Source organism: Channa argus, chromosome 8 (genome assembly GCF_033026475.1).
Source record: "Channa argus isolate prfri chromosome 8, Channa argus male v1.0, whole genome shotgun sequence".
Classification (NCBI taxonomy): domain Eukaryota; kingdom Metazoa; phylum Chordata; class Actinopteri; order Anabantiformes; family Channidae; genus Channa; species Channa argus.
The window spans coordinates 20,094,796-20,112,683 of NC_090204.1; the positions used below are offsets into that span (position 1 = coordinate 20,094,796).

General features: G+C 40.4%; 1 protein-coding gene across 1 annotated transcript in view; it reads right to left on the reverse strand.

Annotated features, from left to right (window-relative positions):
• Positions 1-6,843, reverse strand: part of LOC137131610 (glypican-1-like) — a 38,159-nt gene extending 31,316 nt beyond the window's left edge. Inside the window, exon 1 of the mRNA XM_067513097.1 lies at positions 6,072-6,843. Coding sequence (XP_067369198.1) covers positions 6,072-6,222 — 151 coding nt within the window. The 5' untranslated portion in view covers positions 6,223-6,843. The remainder of the gene's footprint in view (positions 1-6,071) is intronic.
• Positions 6,844-17,888: the final 11,045 nt, after the last annotated feature.

The window sequence follows — 17,888 nt, forward strand, 5'->3', positions numbered from 1 at the left end:
CTACGTGGGCCTGAAAGCTGGAGGACTTGTTGACCCTACTGTATACACACATGCACTAGAAACATGTTTGGTAACTGTATAGGGTTTCTGGACCCCAGGAACCTGTAAGGTTAAAAACTACTGATGATAGTAAATGAAATCTTTGTTGGCCTTGGAAGTAATGCTCTGTTTCTACTGTTAGCTATTTTCTCTACAACCACAAAACAGAGACAATTTCCTGGAACCAAAATACGGGTTAAACAGTTCCAGTCCAAATCCGCCTCTGTTGGTAAGTCTTGATTGGCCATAGGTGTTTGTCTCTATGTGTGGCCAGGGGGGTACCTGATAACAGCTGGCACCGGTTACAGCACCTGCAAGCCTTGAAAGGATAATTGGTGAAGATAAAAAATTGAAGCAAACCAATGGAAGAATTAACCTCATACAAAAAAAAAACCCCATAAAGATTAATTAATTTTATGTTGATCCAATCATCAATTAATCAACTAAATCTTGCAGCGCTAATAAAAATCAGTCAGCACAGGATCCGGCATTACTATCAGACTGGTTGTAGTATCAGTCATCCCTCAAAAGGAGAAAGAAGGAGATATGAGAGGAAAGGCAACCAGGACATAGCCTCTTCCCTTCCTCTCGTTGTCTTTCTGGTCTCCTCACATCCTCTCCTCCTCGCCTCTATCTCTGTCTGTCTGCCTCTCATGCCACTGCATCAGACATCATAAAAGATTCACAGCTCCGCTTTTAACAAATCTTGCCCACCAAGCCCCCTCCCACACACACAGACAACCCTGCTCTCACACATCTGAGCCAGTCTAGAAAAACAATACTGAGGTGGAAGAAGAAGTAAGACAAATGGCTGGGGAAAAGAAGAGGAAGGAGTAAAGAGACCAGTTGGGTATATACAGTACTGAGTGTGCAGTGGGTATTCACGGTTCCACTTGGTAGCATTTGGTGTGAGCGCCTGAGTAAGCATGTGATGTGTGACAGACAGTATCAATTTCCTCTTTTACATATAATGTTTACGTAGACACTCTCACACACACAGAAACACACACACACACACAGTTTTCACAGAAACAATGGGCAAATATAAATGAGCATCATTTAAAATTCATAATAATGATGCTCTCTATAAATTACACATTTTCATGACCTTTGAACTACCAGGGTACTGTATATGCTGTACAGTATGTGAAGCCCTAATGAATAGTTTGTCATAATTCTAATAGCATGGTTTAAAGCAAACAGTGTTTCACTGGGGCAGAAAAGTTAATATATTGTATATTATATTTCAGCACCACAGATATTTATTTTTTTAATATCCAGCACTTATTCCACTGATAGTTTGTGGCTGTGCACACGTATTCTAACCAATCTTTATAACGAGAACAAAAGGTCCTACTCATACAATGTGATTCCACTGGGTTAAGAACTGAGTGGAAACGCTGAAAATACTAGGAAATAACAATATATCGTCTCAATCAAAGCAAAAGTGTTATGGAAACAGGCTCCACAGCATATGACTTAAATGCAACTTAAAGGGCGACTTCACCAATTTTCAACTTGCTTTCTGTGGCTTTAGTTTAAGGTGTAAATGTACGTTAATGTTTTTAAACGTCGCTGTCGCTTCCTTGTAATAAAACATTTCTCCTCCAGATGACATCACCCGGAGGAGCTTTTCATCATTAGGAGTTGAGATGATGTCATCTGGTTAGGAGCTGTGGAAACGCAGGTGGACCGTGATTTCAGACTTCACAGTGTGAGCAACGAGATGACAAAATCTGAACTGAAGGTTGCTCCAAGTGAAGTCATCCAGAGGCATTTTCCAGCTAGAAGTAGAGAGATATTTGTCATATAGGGAAGTTTACTGGCATTTATGTACATGTACAACACAAACTAGAACCAATAGAAGTGAACCTTTAAATTTTTGTTCCACTGGAGAAGTGCGATCAGTGTGCTCAAATTAATAAACACATCCAATATAAACACATTTTTTGGATTAAATTGAGGTATAGTTGTGTTACAGGAAGTACCCCATACTGTTTTTTTTTTTTTTTGCTGCATTGTCCTATTCACCCCCCCTTCGTACATCTATTGGCAATTGGCCTTTTTTCAATTACAAAATGTCATTGTTTCCAGTTTTAATAGCATCCAACTGGAGAATTGGTGCCACCAGCTGTTTATCTCAGTGAACCAATTACTAATACTGGCATGAGAGTTGTGGATAAAAATACATTCATTCACTGTCTACGGTCAATTGTGTGGAAACTGGGGACAATTTTGTGGTAAATGTGGATGGAAATTTGACTAATGAATAACAATACAGAAATAGTGCTCATTCATACCAAAGTTGTATAGGTGTAAATGAATAAAGGCTCAGACGCTGACTTACCTTTGTTAAAGACCTACTGATTAGTAAGTAAATCTGTAATGTATCCTAATCTACAGGTAATCTGACCTAAAATAACTCAAACATACTGTACATACTCACTGCTCCTCCTCTGTGGTCTTTCAAACAAGCAACAATGTAACGAATACTCAATATTTAGGCTACAGCACACACACACCCACACACACACACACACACACACACAGGCGTCAAAACTCAATACCTGAAAAGCCCATAGTCTTCCCCTGTTTCTGTGTGTCATATGATCACATGGGTGTGTGCTGCTCTGCACAGACAATGCATGTGCGAGCGAATGAATGTAAAACAGACTGTGCGAAGTGTCTTCCCTGAAGAAGGTGTTGGATTTCACTGACTTTTAAGTGCGCGCACACACACACACACACACACACACACACACACACACACACAGACAGTATAAGATGAGCTACGCTTTAACTACGGATCAAGTAAAGAATACGATGGATGTGAGTCAGAAATGCTCGCAGGCACAAACAGGGCGACAGCTCCCATTCAGATGGTGTTAATCTGTGAGACAATGGGTTTGAGCAGGAACCGAGAAGACTATGGGCTTTTTAAACTCTGGGTAGGAATTTTAGAGCATCTGCTTGTCATATTATCTGCTGTTTTACTTTGGAATTCTGGCATTTATCATATCCTCTTACAAATATGGGGTATCACACCCTGTTTAGACCTGGCAGTAAAGTGCATTTCACATCCAGATTTTCTTCTTCTGTAGATCAGGTTTACACCGGGCATTTCATAAGAATATTGTCTTTCTCTCGCAGATTAAAAAAACGTATCTCAGCATTTGTTTACGTTTCCACATCTGTTTTGTTCCACTCTGATTGGCTAAAGTAACGCGACTCAATCAAAACCTTTGCTGTTCGGTGCGGCTGTGTCACCACAGCGAGTCTCCACAATAAAATAGGAGAGTATAGAGGAGTATTTCTAAAAGCGAATAAATAGTAAAATATTTCACTTTGAATATGTGCATATAGTTTAAGGTATCAAAAGTGGCAATGGATGATAGGTCTGTCATGTATAGAAATACGTGTGTGGGTGTTGCTTCTGGAGAACATTTGTCCCTGGATTGACTCATTTTTTTGCAGTGAAACCAGTTAAAATTGGATTTACTTATTGATTCCAAGTCCCAGCCATTAATTCCATGAGCAATAAAATGTTCTTACAGCCATATTTACAATGTATATTACACATTCATTCACACTACAATTATTAGGTACAGTATGGGACGTGGTGGCTCAGTGGTAGAGCATTGGGTTGGGATGGAGAAGGCAGCGGGCTCGAATCCCACCCCACCAGGTGTGGCCCCACCCAAACAGCAAGCGTGACCTTGGTGCCTGTCGGATAAAATGGGAGGGTTGCGGCAGGACAAGCCGAAAGCAGGTGCTCGTCTACACTGATTAGGTAAAGGTAGGTGCTTAGTAATAGTATTTTAACTAGGGCAGCTCGGTGGTGGAGCGGTTAGTGCTGCAGCCTTTCTGTGTGGAGTTTGCATGTTTCCCCCCATGGTTGCGTGGGTTTCCTCCCACAGTCCATAGACATGCATGTTAGGTTAACTGGTGACTCTAAATTGGCTGTCTGTCTGTGTATGCCTCTCTGTGTTGGCCCTGAGATAGACTGGCAACCTGTCCAGGGTGGACCCTGCTTCTCGCCTTATGAAAGCTGGGACAGGCTCCAACCCCCCACGACCCTGAACAGCATAAGCCGTTACAGAGAATGGATGGATGGATGGGTTGACGAATTCCCCATTTTTTTTTTCTTATCATTAACACCGTCTTAAATGTACTAAGCATTAGCCAGTCATTCAGTTTTAAGACCTATCACCTGTTCTGACAAGAGCAACAGTTAAAAAAAAGAAAAAACACCAACACCCTCCTGAGTGGCACTGACACAGAATTGCATATGTGTCTGGCTCTCACTGAGTGGAAAGGTAAAATTTTCCAGCCTTGGGTCCCTGAGATGAAAAAGAATGAAGACCCCAGGTTCAGGGGAATTCTGCTGCCCGTCGCCATCTTTCTGTTCCTATCTGGTTGTCAGTTTTAATGAGTTCTGTGAAGGCAGAACTGCTGCTCAAATAACTAGAGAAGATCAAGGTCCGAGTGACTGAATCATTGTGTTTTTCATCTGTCAATAAAAAAAGAGTTTCTAATGTGAGGGGAGGGGGAGTGTCGCGCCGGATGTCTTCCATGGCCGTGCATGACGTACTGACAGAAACCTTGAGTGACTCACTCCGTCTCTGTCAACGTACCTCAGTGTCCCTTTTCTGCTTTCTTTTCTTTCTGTTTACGTCTCCACCTTTTGCCTCATCCTTGTCTGTTCTCAATGTCAGTAACACACAGACACACACAAACACATAAATATTAACAACCCACCCACTCACATAAGACCATTTTCAGTGACCCAACGTGAAATGACCTTCAGATCACGCAGAATCCGTAAACGTACACACACACCTCGATCTTGTTTCGCTTCATCTCTTGCTTTTGCAAGGCCACTGTTTTCTTTCCATCTTTAAGTGAAATGCAGGAAGAGACAGAAAGTGGCAGATGATGGCGTTAAAAGAGAAAAACAACACCGGTTTCACAAATCCCATCTTTCCTCAAGGCTACGACGGTTTAATCAGCCTCGGTGAAGAGTGCACACCAGAGAGAGAAGACACAGACTTTGATTTGTGATGTTTGACTGACTGGCTGATTGACTGCATGTTGAGCTGATTGATTATCTGACTAGCTGGGTAACTAACCAACTGATTAAATGCATGATTGCTTGAATGGTTGGATTGGTGACTGACTGACAGCAGACACCATGGAATAACATAACAATTTCAAATCTGAGTCTCGACTCTTGTTAAACTTTGTTGCCGCTTGCTGGATACTTATTCGTTTATGCAAATGACCCAAACGGGGTGTTTTAGCACCCACTGCGTCACACACATACACACCACACCTGCTGTCCGGAGCAGAGCAGACAATGAAAAATGTTCCAGGACACATTATTGTACTGCTGTTCAACCTCTATGAACAGAAAGCGAATCTATCATTTTCTCTGCAGCTTTTGTTGAGCGCCGTTCACACCTGCAGTCCAAACATCAGCAAAGAACCAGAAATGCTTTGCACAGGCTATAATAACTCTACAAGGGACGTGGCTTGAAGCCATGTGCGAATCTGTATTTAGCAGACAATGAAAATGCCCCAGAAAGAGACTATTACATAGACCTGCAGGACAGACTACAACCCAAGACACACTTCATGCAGAATGTGTGCATTGCTCAGTGAGGGTATTCGTGCAGAGAGATGAGCCTAATAAGACAAATGCATTTTGGAACAATAAAACAAGTTAGTGCAAATTAAGACTTGGCTTAACAAGCTTTAGGTGCAGGTTTATTTGAAACCAAGCACAATTCAATAACCAAGGCTTTTACCCTTATATGAAATGTGTATTTGAAAGGAAAACTGCAATTGAAATATTGCAGCTCCATTGTAAACTATATTTCTGCAATAACTCTAAATAATAAATCCCACTAAATCAATGAAAAAAAAGGGAAAAACACTCTTTGGACATGAAACCATCCAGCGATATCCGCGAGTGTTATGTTATAAAGGTTTGGAATTATGTGTTAGTCTCTGCCAGTCCTCCTCAAACTCACCGGAGATCTCGGTCTGAGGGACCCCAACCAGAGTGAAGCCCTTCCCGGTGTAGAACTGCCGCAAGTCGGCGCAGCTTCTGTCCGCTCCGGCCACCGGGCCCGGTGCTGCAGCCAGACACAACAACACACAGAGAAGCGCCGGGAGACGCATCTTCTTAGGTCCAGTCCCTTTCCTCCCAGTCAAAACACAGAAATCCTAGACACCTCTGGTCCGAGTGAATGGAGCAGCAGTTGGAAGAGTTTTCAGTATGTCATCAGAAGCAGAGCTCCGGGTTCAGACTGCACAGAGCTCCCCTTGATTAATCAGGAGAGACAAGGAGGCAGCGGCGGCCACTCCGGGTGTTTCTGCGGGATACAATGCTGCGACGCGCGGCTATGGGTGCAAGGTACACCCCGCTCCTCCTCCTCCTCCTCCTCTTCTTCTTCTTCCTCCTCAGCTCTGCTGACTGTGAACTGCAGCGATGCCAGACAAAAGAGAGAGGAAGGAGAGAGGGTGTGTGTGTGTGTGTGTTTGTGTGTGTGTGCGAGAGGAGAGAGAGAGAGAGAGAGAGAGAGAGAGAGCGCAGGTGTCGCTCAATCAAAGCCGATTCCGACGATCCACGTCCAGATTCAGGGTCATAATTATGGAAATGAGCAAGTTTAAAGTCAACAACAGAACAAAACCCGCTATTTCTAACGAGGTTCCAGATTAGAGAGCTGTCCTGCTTTCCTGTCCAGGCTTTGGGACAGACAAATGTGTGTTGATTGGATCGCTGATGCTCACTCTCTCAGTCAGTCTCCTCTTCCCCCCCCCCACCCCCCCTCTCTTTCTTTCTTTCTTTCTTTGTGTGTGTGAGAATGCGAGTGTGTCCTCTGCTGCAGAGTCCTGGGGCCAAACAGCGCCACCGACAGGTCCTGATAATCAGAAAAGGCGTGGGAGACTGTGAGGTTTCAGGGAAATATTGCGAGGATAATTTAGTCTCATTATTCCAACATGACAGTGAACACAAAGGGAGAGTCTGTTGGTTTTATTATTCCTACTCAATCTTCAATATGAAAAGTTTTAATAATGAAAAATGTCCTTTGCATGAAATATTTTGGCTTTTCTTTGCACAACGTCTCCAGCGAGAACTCAGTGTACAAATGCATAAATCTGAATAACAAAAAGCAACATCAATTTTGGTTATGCTTAAAACATATCGTCATTCACGGTGATAAACTATTTTAAGCAACACCTTCAAAAGAACTACAAAATAAAACAATATGAAGCAATGTCCATTTTTTTTAAAAGGGAAAAAAATAATTATAACAGAACAGATACAAGGTCTGCAGGTCTCAAATCCTTATGCAGGGAGGTTCAAAGCAAGAGAGGCTGACTGAGCTTTGCTGGCTTGCAGCTCTCAGACCGCTATCAGCCACTTAAACACTCATACTGAGGTCAGGATTTCAGGTTCAAGGATAGATTTTTCTTGTGCATGTAAAAATATGAAACTCATGTTATGCAATTCAACACACTTCTGCAAACAAGTGTGACTCATAAAACAGCTCTCCACACACTGTGCATCCCCGCAGGGAGGTTGGTTGCTAATTAGCAGGGTTGGCTGACGTGACCGATGAGCTGTCAGACACTTTCCGATCTTTACATGACCATCTCCCCCCCAGCAGCAATGTCAGGTCGAAAGGTTTGGGCAGGAAAGGTCACGAGGAGCCGTGAATCTGGCTGACATCTCAGAAAAAGAGCACAAATTAAATATAATTTGTAGGAGACGTTAAAGCCGTAAGGGCCTAATTACTTTGTAATTGGATTTGTCACCGGTGTGAAAAGGTGAAATATATGTAGCAATGGGAGAAACATAATGCTACGAAGGGCAGGCTCAAGTGAAAGCAGGCGGATGACAGTAATGCACATTATTTCTAAATTTTAAAAGGCTTTTTTCCCCCCCACATTTTGGTAAGTTGGTAACATTTAGGGGGAAATTCCTCCACTTTACCTTCATGCACAAATCTAGTCTGTTTTGTAAGGTCTTCAGTAGCCTGCACAGAGGCCTGACCTCAGGTAATTCAGCACTGTTGGGTTAATCATCTGGCAGACGCTTTTATCCAAAGTGACTTTCAATTACGGGAAGCACACCAGGCGCAACTCTAGGTTCAGTGTTTTGCCCAAGGATACTTTGACACGGAGGAGACGGCCATCGACCTATCATCCCTGCGATTTAGCAGTACACTAACATCAGTGTTGGGCCTCACTAATGCTCTGGTGCCTGAAGGGGTCCAAATCCACCCAAACAGATTCCAAAATCCACAGCAGGAAAAAGAGAGGTGCCACTGGCAACAGCAGCGTTCTTTCCGAGTTTAGCAGTAAGTTATGACAGTGTGACAACGTGCCAGTATGCGCAACGCCAGGACCCTGAACGTGAAGGAGCTAAATGAAATTCAGCTGTCATTCATTTGACTGTTTACCCCTGTGCTTTGGTTGCCGTGTCAGTCAAAATGTTGTCTGTGCAAAAAGCCCAAGCTGCACACAGTACTACAGACAGGAATTAGCTGGTGTTGGATGCAGATCCTCGGTAATTGCTTGTTTGCAAAACGACCTAAAGACATATTATGGCTGGCTTAAACTCTAAGCCCAGGTTAAAGTCCTCAGTTTGTTCTTGTCAGCAGCCAGGTTATAACCTTTAATCTGATCTTCGAGTGCCACCTTAGGCTAACTCACCATTTGTTTAAACTGCTGGATATTAAGGTACACGTTCGAGCCCAGGTCATCTGAAGGACAAACCATCAGTGGCCAAGTCAATCAAAAGAAAAAGTTACACTTCACTAAACTTAATCCCACACACACACAAACACACACACTCAGTTCACAGACATCTAACGTCATTGTAAACGTCAGGGCAGGTGTTAATCCAGCCAATGATTTATTGCCTTGGCAGGGTGACTGTCATTAGGATTAATGTGTTAAAAGAGATTGAAACATAGCAGCAAATTGATCCCTCAGGAAAAACTCATGGTTTTACACCAGGTGATAGAAAGAAGCTGAGCGTATTTTCCAAAACTGTTTTCAGCATGGCAAAATATAAATGTCAGCATTATCCATGAAGCTAGGGCATGGCCATGTTCCACATCTGCAAAGTGAAGGTGTGATATATGAAATATCAGATTGAAACTGGCAGCTGGTTCAAACTGATATCAGACAAATATTTAGGTCATTAATTCATACAACAATGTGAATACTGTCTGTGGATGAGCACAAGTGTTATCTCAGCTTGCTTTTTGGCACCACGTTTGTGCAGGATTTAAAGTTACCTCAGGCCACCATGACAGTGATGCCTAAATGTTGCCAGTTGAGTAACAAAAATAAACCATTCAGCGCCGGTTTATTCCCACCAAACGGAGACTCTATCCAGTTTCAGGCCCTTTTAGTTATTTTCCTGAGGCTAGTCAAGCCGGGTCAGATGCACACATCAGCACCAAGCACAGGACTGAACCAGATTTTATCCGCTTTGCCCACTTCTTGAACTCACCCTTAGTTCCTTTTCCTCTTTTTTTTTTCCCCTCCTCTTTTGAACTTCTTCCCCTGTATTTATTATATAGCCTTAACTAAAGCCCAGACAGTCTAGAGAGAGAAAGTTTTAATACTTTAACGCTCACCATTTTGCCATCCTTTACACCTTGCTCTCCACACGCACGCATTATCACACAAAGTCTTTCAGTATCGTGCGGATACATCATCGCTCCGTATTTCCAAGTGCATGCCTGTGATGCATCAGAGCATGAAGATGTCAGGGAGAAAAATAATGACTGACAAAGAGGCTTAGCCTGCTACGACCTGCATACGGAGACGTTTTGAGTCTGTGTAGTGTATGTGAGCTGCAGTGACATATATATATTTTTTTTTTGGTTCATCTGTCTCTCTGAAACCTTGCAAGTCACAAGGATAGGTATTTTCCTCTCTTAACTCACATGTCAATCATTCTCGGTAGCGTCTGCAGCAGGAAAGATCCAACTAAACCGAAATGATAGATATCAGGGGACACTGTTGTAGACACAGCTTTCCTACAGTGTATCTATCAAGAATCAGACTCTGTACATACTGTACACATACATACATCTACAAACAATAAATCATACAGCTGGTGAAGCTTTAATAACATACCTGCCACCCATAATCCAAACTAGCTTTCACTCAAGTTAAGATGCGTGAGTGGTAGCCAATAAAAACTGACATAATAGAAGTAGAATGAATGGCTGGCTGGAATCCAGGCCAACACGAACCTGCTCCGACCTGAAAACAGCATCACCCTAACAATAGGTTAACGAAAGTCAGCTTCTATGGATTTGAGAACAGGCATGGTGACTTTTTAAGGCTCGCTACCACCATGACCCGAGGGGCATAGGAATGTCTTTCACTGCCTCGGTCCAGTCGCGTGTATTTCAACTATAAACTACAGACTATGGTAACTCATCCAACCCACCGTCACTGAATAAATTCTTAGGTTTTAGCCCTGGAGTTCCACTTATTAGTGACTAAGAATACCCCTCCCTTCAAAGAAAACCTCAGAAACTATCAGATTTTAGATGTGGTAGAAGTCTCTGGAATTAGATGCCGAAGCTCAGGAGATGGTTATTAAACCCAGGCTGCTCTGATGTGGTCTTGTGTCAAAGTGTTTCCTTCTCATTATGATGAGGCTTCCTCAGAGTTTTGGTAGAGAGCTTAGATTAGGCGTAGCAGTGTTAAGGTGAGGATGGGGTTTGGCTTAGAGCTGAGCTTTGGTTCAGATTTTGCTAACATACATTCTTTCTTTTAATTCAAAGAGGTTTGTTCTTAGTAATAATTATCCTTAATCTTTGAGCTTGCAATCACAATCTCTGATCTTTGAACTCAGAATTCTGATGTATTTCTCAGAATTCTTAAAAAAAAAAAAAAACTGTAAAACAATTAATAAAATGAATATATATACATACATATATACATACATACATACTTTCTTTCAAAAAAATCAAACTTTTTCTGCTTTCTTAGATGTGTGGTACCTCATTATTGTCAAAAGTCAACTTTCTCGCAGAATTCCAACTTAAGACTCAGCTCAAAATTCATAATTCTGAACTTAAAAAACCTGAATTCTGTTTTTGATCAGATTGTCATTGTTCAGATTCATGCAGATTACCTATTTAAATTTCTCAGAAATTTCACTTCTTTACAGAATACAGAATATTTTTTAAATACAAAATTGCTGTAAATTTCTCAGAATCTTTCTCTGAATTTAAATACCCCGAATTTTGAGATTTGAGTTAGAATTTGCATGAATTGAATTCAGTCTTGGAACTCAGAATCCAGACTTTGTTATCATAATTTTGACTTTTGGAAAAAAGTTCTCAGATTTTGGTGATAAAAGAATTCTGACTTTTTTTCCGATTTCTGATTTTTAAGAAATACAGAATTGTTATGTTAATTTCTCAGAATTCCTCAATTAAAGACACAACAAAGTTTTAACTGACTTCTAACCTTAAACTGAAAATTAAAAAAATAATTTTTCACAATTTTGAGTTTTTGTGGTCAAAATTCTGAGAATTTTGAGGAAAAATATCAGAACTCTGCCTTTAAAGTTGGATTTCTGAGAAAACAATTTCAGTTCTGGGTTCGAAGACAGAATTCTGAAAAAATAAGCTCCGAATTCAAAACTGTATTTCTGTAAAAATAAGTCAAAATTCTGACTTTTATCTTAGAATTCTGAGGAATTAAAGTAAGAATTTAGCATTTTCAGGACTCCAAACACTTATTTTCCAGTGGCCATAAGCCTTTTCTGTAGGCTGTAGATTGTTACTCTTGTTGTACTACAGTTAACAGACTTATTGGCTTAAGCCATTGTTGGGATGGTTTGGATGATAAGGGAGTTAAATAAGTCAGTGATCTTCTTACACAGAGAAACTTTCCGTAAACAAGACGACTAATCCCAATGCTTCAGCAGAGCTGCTTCACCTTGGTGTTATGCTGTACACTGCAATATGATATCAGAAATACCAGAATATCAAATATCAAGACAATTCAATGCGAGACATGCAATTACACACAATTATAAATCTGTCTGAAAAAGTGTCTGAAAGGATCCCAATTATTAATAGAAATAAACAATTGAGTCATTTTTATTGCTTAAACAGCCATGAAATCATGTGAAGCTGCAACATGTACAGTACACAGTAATCTGATATGTCGGTGAAGATTCTTAGTCATCCAGGTTTGGTTATCTGAAGGTTGAATCGTGTCAACTGGGTCAACTGGATTCAACCTTGGGATAGTATTCTGATATGCGTGGCTTGAAGGCTGCAAACACTGATGTGGATGGGAGCATAAATGTGATTTTAATAGCACAATGCTCAATCACACATAACCCCTAACAGGATTAAACAGGATTATTCAGCAGAAAAACCCGATCAGATCATTAAAACAACATGCTGCCACTGCTCAGTCTTGCATCTTCTCTCAGTCATGAACTCTGACTCATCCTTATTCCCCTCTTTCATCTCTCACCCTGCCGGCCTCCTGCCTTTTTACGTGTTCTTTCATTAATGGGCCTTTTTTGGCCGAGGGGCTTTGTACATTTGAACCAAAACAATAAATCAAAGTAGCATACGTACAACGCCAAAAAAGTCATGGAGAAAGACACGGAAAAGGAAAATCACGACTAATCACTACTACACCATTTTGAAGACATTGAGAAGCAACAATTTTGGACAGAAACAGAATAGATGAATGGGTCTTAATAGTGCCAACATCAGGATGAGGAACAGGAATCCTCCTCCTCCTCACAGTCCTTTTCCTCACTGTTTGCCGTCTTTCAGCAATTTGCATTCAAAGATGTCTTTATTTCCCATCATCCCCTGGCAGTTCCCTCTGCCAACCACAATATCTGAGCCAACTTCCTCACCATGCAAATCCAATCACGGTAATCTCTCAAAGGGCCACAAGCCAAAAAGCCTTGGCTGTATTCTCATATAATATACTATATATATAGTTCTTATTGCTCAAAACTCTCAAATTACTAACTGTAAAATATACTGTCGCGTGCAAAACTTACTATCCCTTCTTTTAATTCTAGGCTTTTTGTGTAAAAACAATCATCGCAAATCATCTGATAAGGCAAATACAATGACTGTGGTGCAGGAAGGTAGCACGGTTGTCCATCAATCTCGCAGTTGTTGGTTCGATCCCCGGCTCCTCCAGTCACATGTCAAAGTGTCCTTGAGCAAGACACTGAACCCCAACTTAGTTGCAGACCAGCAAACTGCCAGAACTTCTGCTTTCATAGAGGTCGGCACACATACTGAGAATCAATTAACCAAGGACTTTCATCAGCATAATATTTAATGCACAGTCAACTATGTTTCTTCATCAGAATTAAGTAAGTAAATGTATATAATTTTAATTAATTTATAAAGGGCGGGATCCAAACTTTTGCTCTTTTTAAATTTTTGTTTTAGTATGACTTCTTTTTATAAACATCTTGGGGTGTTTTTGTTACTTCTCATGATGAAAGAATATTGAGTAAAAATATATTCTTCTAGCTGACTCTACATATCTTTGTATTAGGTTTAGGGTTAATGTGCATCCCCCTACATGCAGTTTAATTGGACCCTAAAACTGGTATAATAACGTCACACAGCTAGGACACATGTTCTTTTATCATCAAAACAAACAAAAATGGTCAAGGAGTGTGTGTTTAAATAAAAGTTATGGTAAAATTTTGTCTCTTTGCATCTCATATACGGACACATACAGTATGAAAGACAAAGTACAATATATGTTTGACAACAAAGTTTATTACTAAGGAAATTAGACAGATGATTATTGACACAGCAGAGTAGCAGGGCAGTGTACAGGAGATTGATTTAAAAGTACATCAGACTCACTGGTTTAGTTTATGTTAGCACAGTGGTTTTCAAAGTGTGCACAGCTGGTAACAGAATGTGTACTGCTTCCTGGTTGCCCTGCATAATGCTATAAAAACTAGGATTAATTAAACTAAGAGAGCTGTTAAAAGTTGGATAAAGTACAGTTGAGTTTGTTTAACACTGACAGCACACAACTTGCACCCTTGGCCTCAATACTCATGGTAGAAACATTTTGACAGCATAGCATTTTAGAAACAATAGAAAGCAATTAATGTTCTACAAAGCCTGCTTCCACAAAAGATGGGACACTTTGTAAACTGTAATTAAAAAGAAAATGTAGTTTCTAAGATCAATCAGTAGAACTTTACTTTTTAAAGCAAAATTAGGATTTCAGGTGCTCACATCCTCCTTTTGGTGTGTTTCACCTGATAAAATGCCAAATGTTTTCATTAGAGTCAGATTATTTCCGTGCTGTTGTAATATGTGCAGGTTTGCTATTGCGTTGCTGAAATAAGCGAGGCCTTCCCTGAAACAGACGATGTCTGGATGGAGTAATGGTACCTTCGCAGAAGTAAAAGTTACTCTTTCTGTGTGCATGCTGCCCCCAGTCCACAGATGTTGGCTCTTGCACTGGACTGCACTTTAATCTTCAAACCGGAGAACACGGTAAGATTTCCAAACAATAAAAACTTTGACTGGTCAGCCCATAAAATGTTTCAGTTTCAACAATCGTTATGTCTTTGTATTACTTCCAAATCATTGCATTATCTTTTTATTTACACCTTCTCTTGAAATGAGGTTTTGCATTTAAATTCTTGCCTTGAAAAAAAGCTTGACCTCTAATACAGTGGAGATTTAGATTCATACTTTTCTGAAGATCCCAAAATATTGTGAGTGTTCACAGAGTGATGACCTGTAACACCAAATTATAATCTAGCCAAGTAATTTAATTACAATTGTTATCCCAGAGAGCTGCACATGGTCATTAGTGGATGCTTCAAAAGTTATAAAAATACATCGGAAAATATTTTTTACATTCTCTGAATCTTCCAAATTGCTGTCAGTAGCTCAAGCTGGTCTCACACCATGTTCAAAAAGAATACGATTCTTCAAGTGTTTTCTTTCTCCTCTTATCCAGTTCAGAGTATGTGAATTGTATGCGTTGGTTTGTTTATGTAAGTGGTTGGAAAGTGAAGGGCTGTGAAAGATGGAAGGTTGGCTTGATCCCAAAACCTCACCCCATTGAGGTATAACGTTTAATTTGTAATAAGATAACAGCACGTTTGTTGACAGATTGCTGTTTGTTGTAAAGGCCTTCTCCCAGCTAAGATGATATCTGGGCTCGCTTCCCAGACAACTCACACACCTAAGCTCTTAATGGTATTTCTTAATGTGTCTCATCCATCAGTCACAATCCTTCAAACTGTATCAGGTGATAAAAGTAACACACATTCATGGGAGTTTTGCTGTTTTGCAGAACAAAGTCATGGACGATATCAACTGTAACTTCATCGTTGTAAAATGTCAAGGAACAGGTCTAATATGTATATCTGAGCTAGTTAATACGTGGAGCACAGCATGAGATGAAAGTCTCGCACTGACAGCGCTTCAGTTGGTTCACTGGCTCCATTTTGAAAGTATTTAATCTGTATTCCAGTAGCCTGTGTTGCACTTTTGAGGGTTTAAGACTCAACTGTCAGCAAGGAGGACATGATAATCCCAATTAATATGAATTTATTTAATTGTCAAGTTAGATCTTGGCTCAGCTACTGTGATCACTCACTTGAAACTCCTCTCTTGTCCTTATTGAATACTAATAATAATACTAATACTATGCTAATAACACGTGTCCCACTTAGAGAACGGTAATAGTTTTTAGTTGGATGTCTTATACATGCTTTAGTTCATTAATTAATAGCCTTAGAGACCAATCAGCCTTTGAAAACACATGATCAGTGTTTGCATATGACAATGAAATGTCAGTGTTCAGGCAGATGGTCTCGGTCTCTATAATGCTGGTGATATCTAGTCCATGTTTATACTAGGTGCTTTCTATGCTTTGGGATATTGATATTGGTAACAGAGCTTCTTGTCAACGTCAGCAGTGGCATCTTACAAGGGAAACCGGCAGTTATATATTGATATACTGATAAGACAACAGTCAGCAAGGACTTTTTAAGGTGTTATATACCTAGAAATAAAAAACAACCAGAAGATGCACTGTCATAAATCAAGAGCTTGTGCCACCAGCCGAATCACTAAAAGCAAAAACCAGAGCGGTTGAGCTCTGCTCACAGAAAAATCTTGATTAAATCCTTAACTTCACCGCAAAACACAGTCTCTGGTCGTCTCTAAGTCTTTTGTCTCTCTGTCCGTCTCAGGATCATTCTCACAGTGCTCAGCGTGGTTCCCATGTGCACAGCAGTAGGGGAAGCAGGGTCATCAAGGTCAAAGGTAACGGTTCAACAGTCATCGTGTGGGCTGAGCTTCGAACCTGGGAATGAAAACATGAAATAAGGCAAATAATTATAGTGTTAGTGTCATAGTTCTGCCCTTTGTCTGTCCCTTCCCCTATTTCTTCCCCAGTCAATTCACTTTGGCATTCACTGCCCTTCCCCCTTTACCTTTTGCACCCTCTCCCTTCTTGCCACACCCATGGTCAACTGCAGCTCTTTACCAATCAGCCACAGCATTTAGTTCACCAGCTTAACACTACATTTTTTAAAAAACTGCTGATGAGATGCACATTTTTCTGGAGTTAACAGTTGGGTCACAGTATGAATTGTCGTCAGAAGAGGACGAGAAGGAAATAAGGGTATTCTCATGCAAATCTCAAATGGGAGAAGAGCAAAAGTAAAGTTCACACAAGAAGGCAAACAGCATGGGCTTTAAACTGCTCTTAAACTTGGCTAAATCTGAAAAATATAAAGAACAATCCTAGGTCCATTAAGAAGACTAAGCTAAATACTGGACCAAGAGGTCTGCAGTCATTGGTGAAGAGGGAGCAGAGGAACGGCCTCACAGGGACTCCACTTCCAGCCATTTCAAGAAGTCCAGAGGAAACGCAGCCTGAGCCGAGCTCGCAGAATTCCCAAGGACTCCTCTTATCCTTCCTATAGACTATTTAACCTTGTGCCCTCTGGGAGACAGCTTCTTTCTGGTCCAAGTCCTCACTCATTTCACTCATACATGTACCGAATATTATTCATTATACACTGCACTGTCAACAGTTATTATGTTGTGCGATATTCTTAATGTCCTTTGCACTAATGGTCCAATTTGCACTGACTGACTTGTAAATAATTTTTTATTGTTTCTATCTGATAACATTCATTTGTACATCATGTCCATAGTACTCTCATCTAAATAGTTTTTGTCTATAGTACTTCCATGTGTATATTATGTCCATGGTACTTCCATCTAAACCAGGAAATAATGGAGCAGCGTACTGTAGGATTAAGCCCTTAACATGCAAGTTTCACTCACCAAAGTGACTCTCAACAGGAAACATGGAGATAAACGTGCATGCATCAACGTGCTGTAACGTGCTGTAAATTGTACAGTAAGCAAGTGTGCTCGTTGTTTGTGTTGCTTAGCAACATTGAAGTCCTTCGGCTATTTGTGTTGGCACAGCGTGATAAGTGATCAAATAAACAAATCATATGTTGTCACTTATTACTGTCAACTTATTAAGGGCATTTGTTGAAAACTAGGGCTGCACCTCACCATAAATCTATTTGTCGATTTCAATCGATTATTCGGAAAAAAATAATTGATGGATCTATACATTCTGTTCCCGTTAAGCTCTTTGAAATTTTTCAATTAATATAGCAATTAATTTACTCCAAATAAACATTTTAATTAATCAATAATTTATATTTCAATATTTTACTCAATCTTGTTCTCTTTAAAAGTACAACTATGACTAAGTTTGCACTGCAAATAACCTTC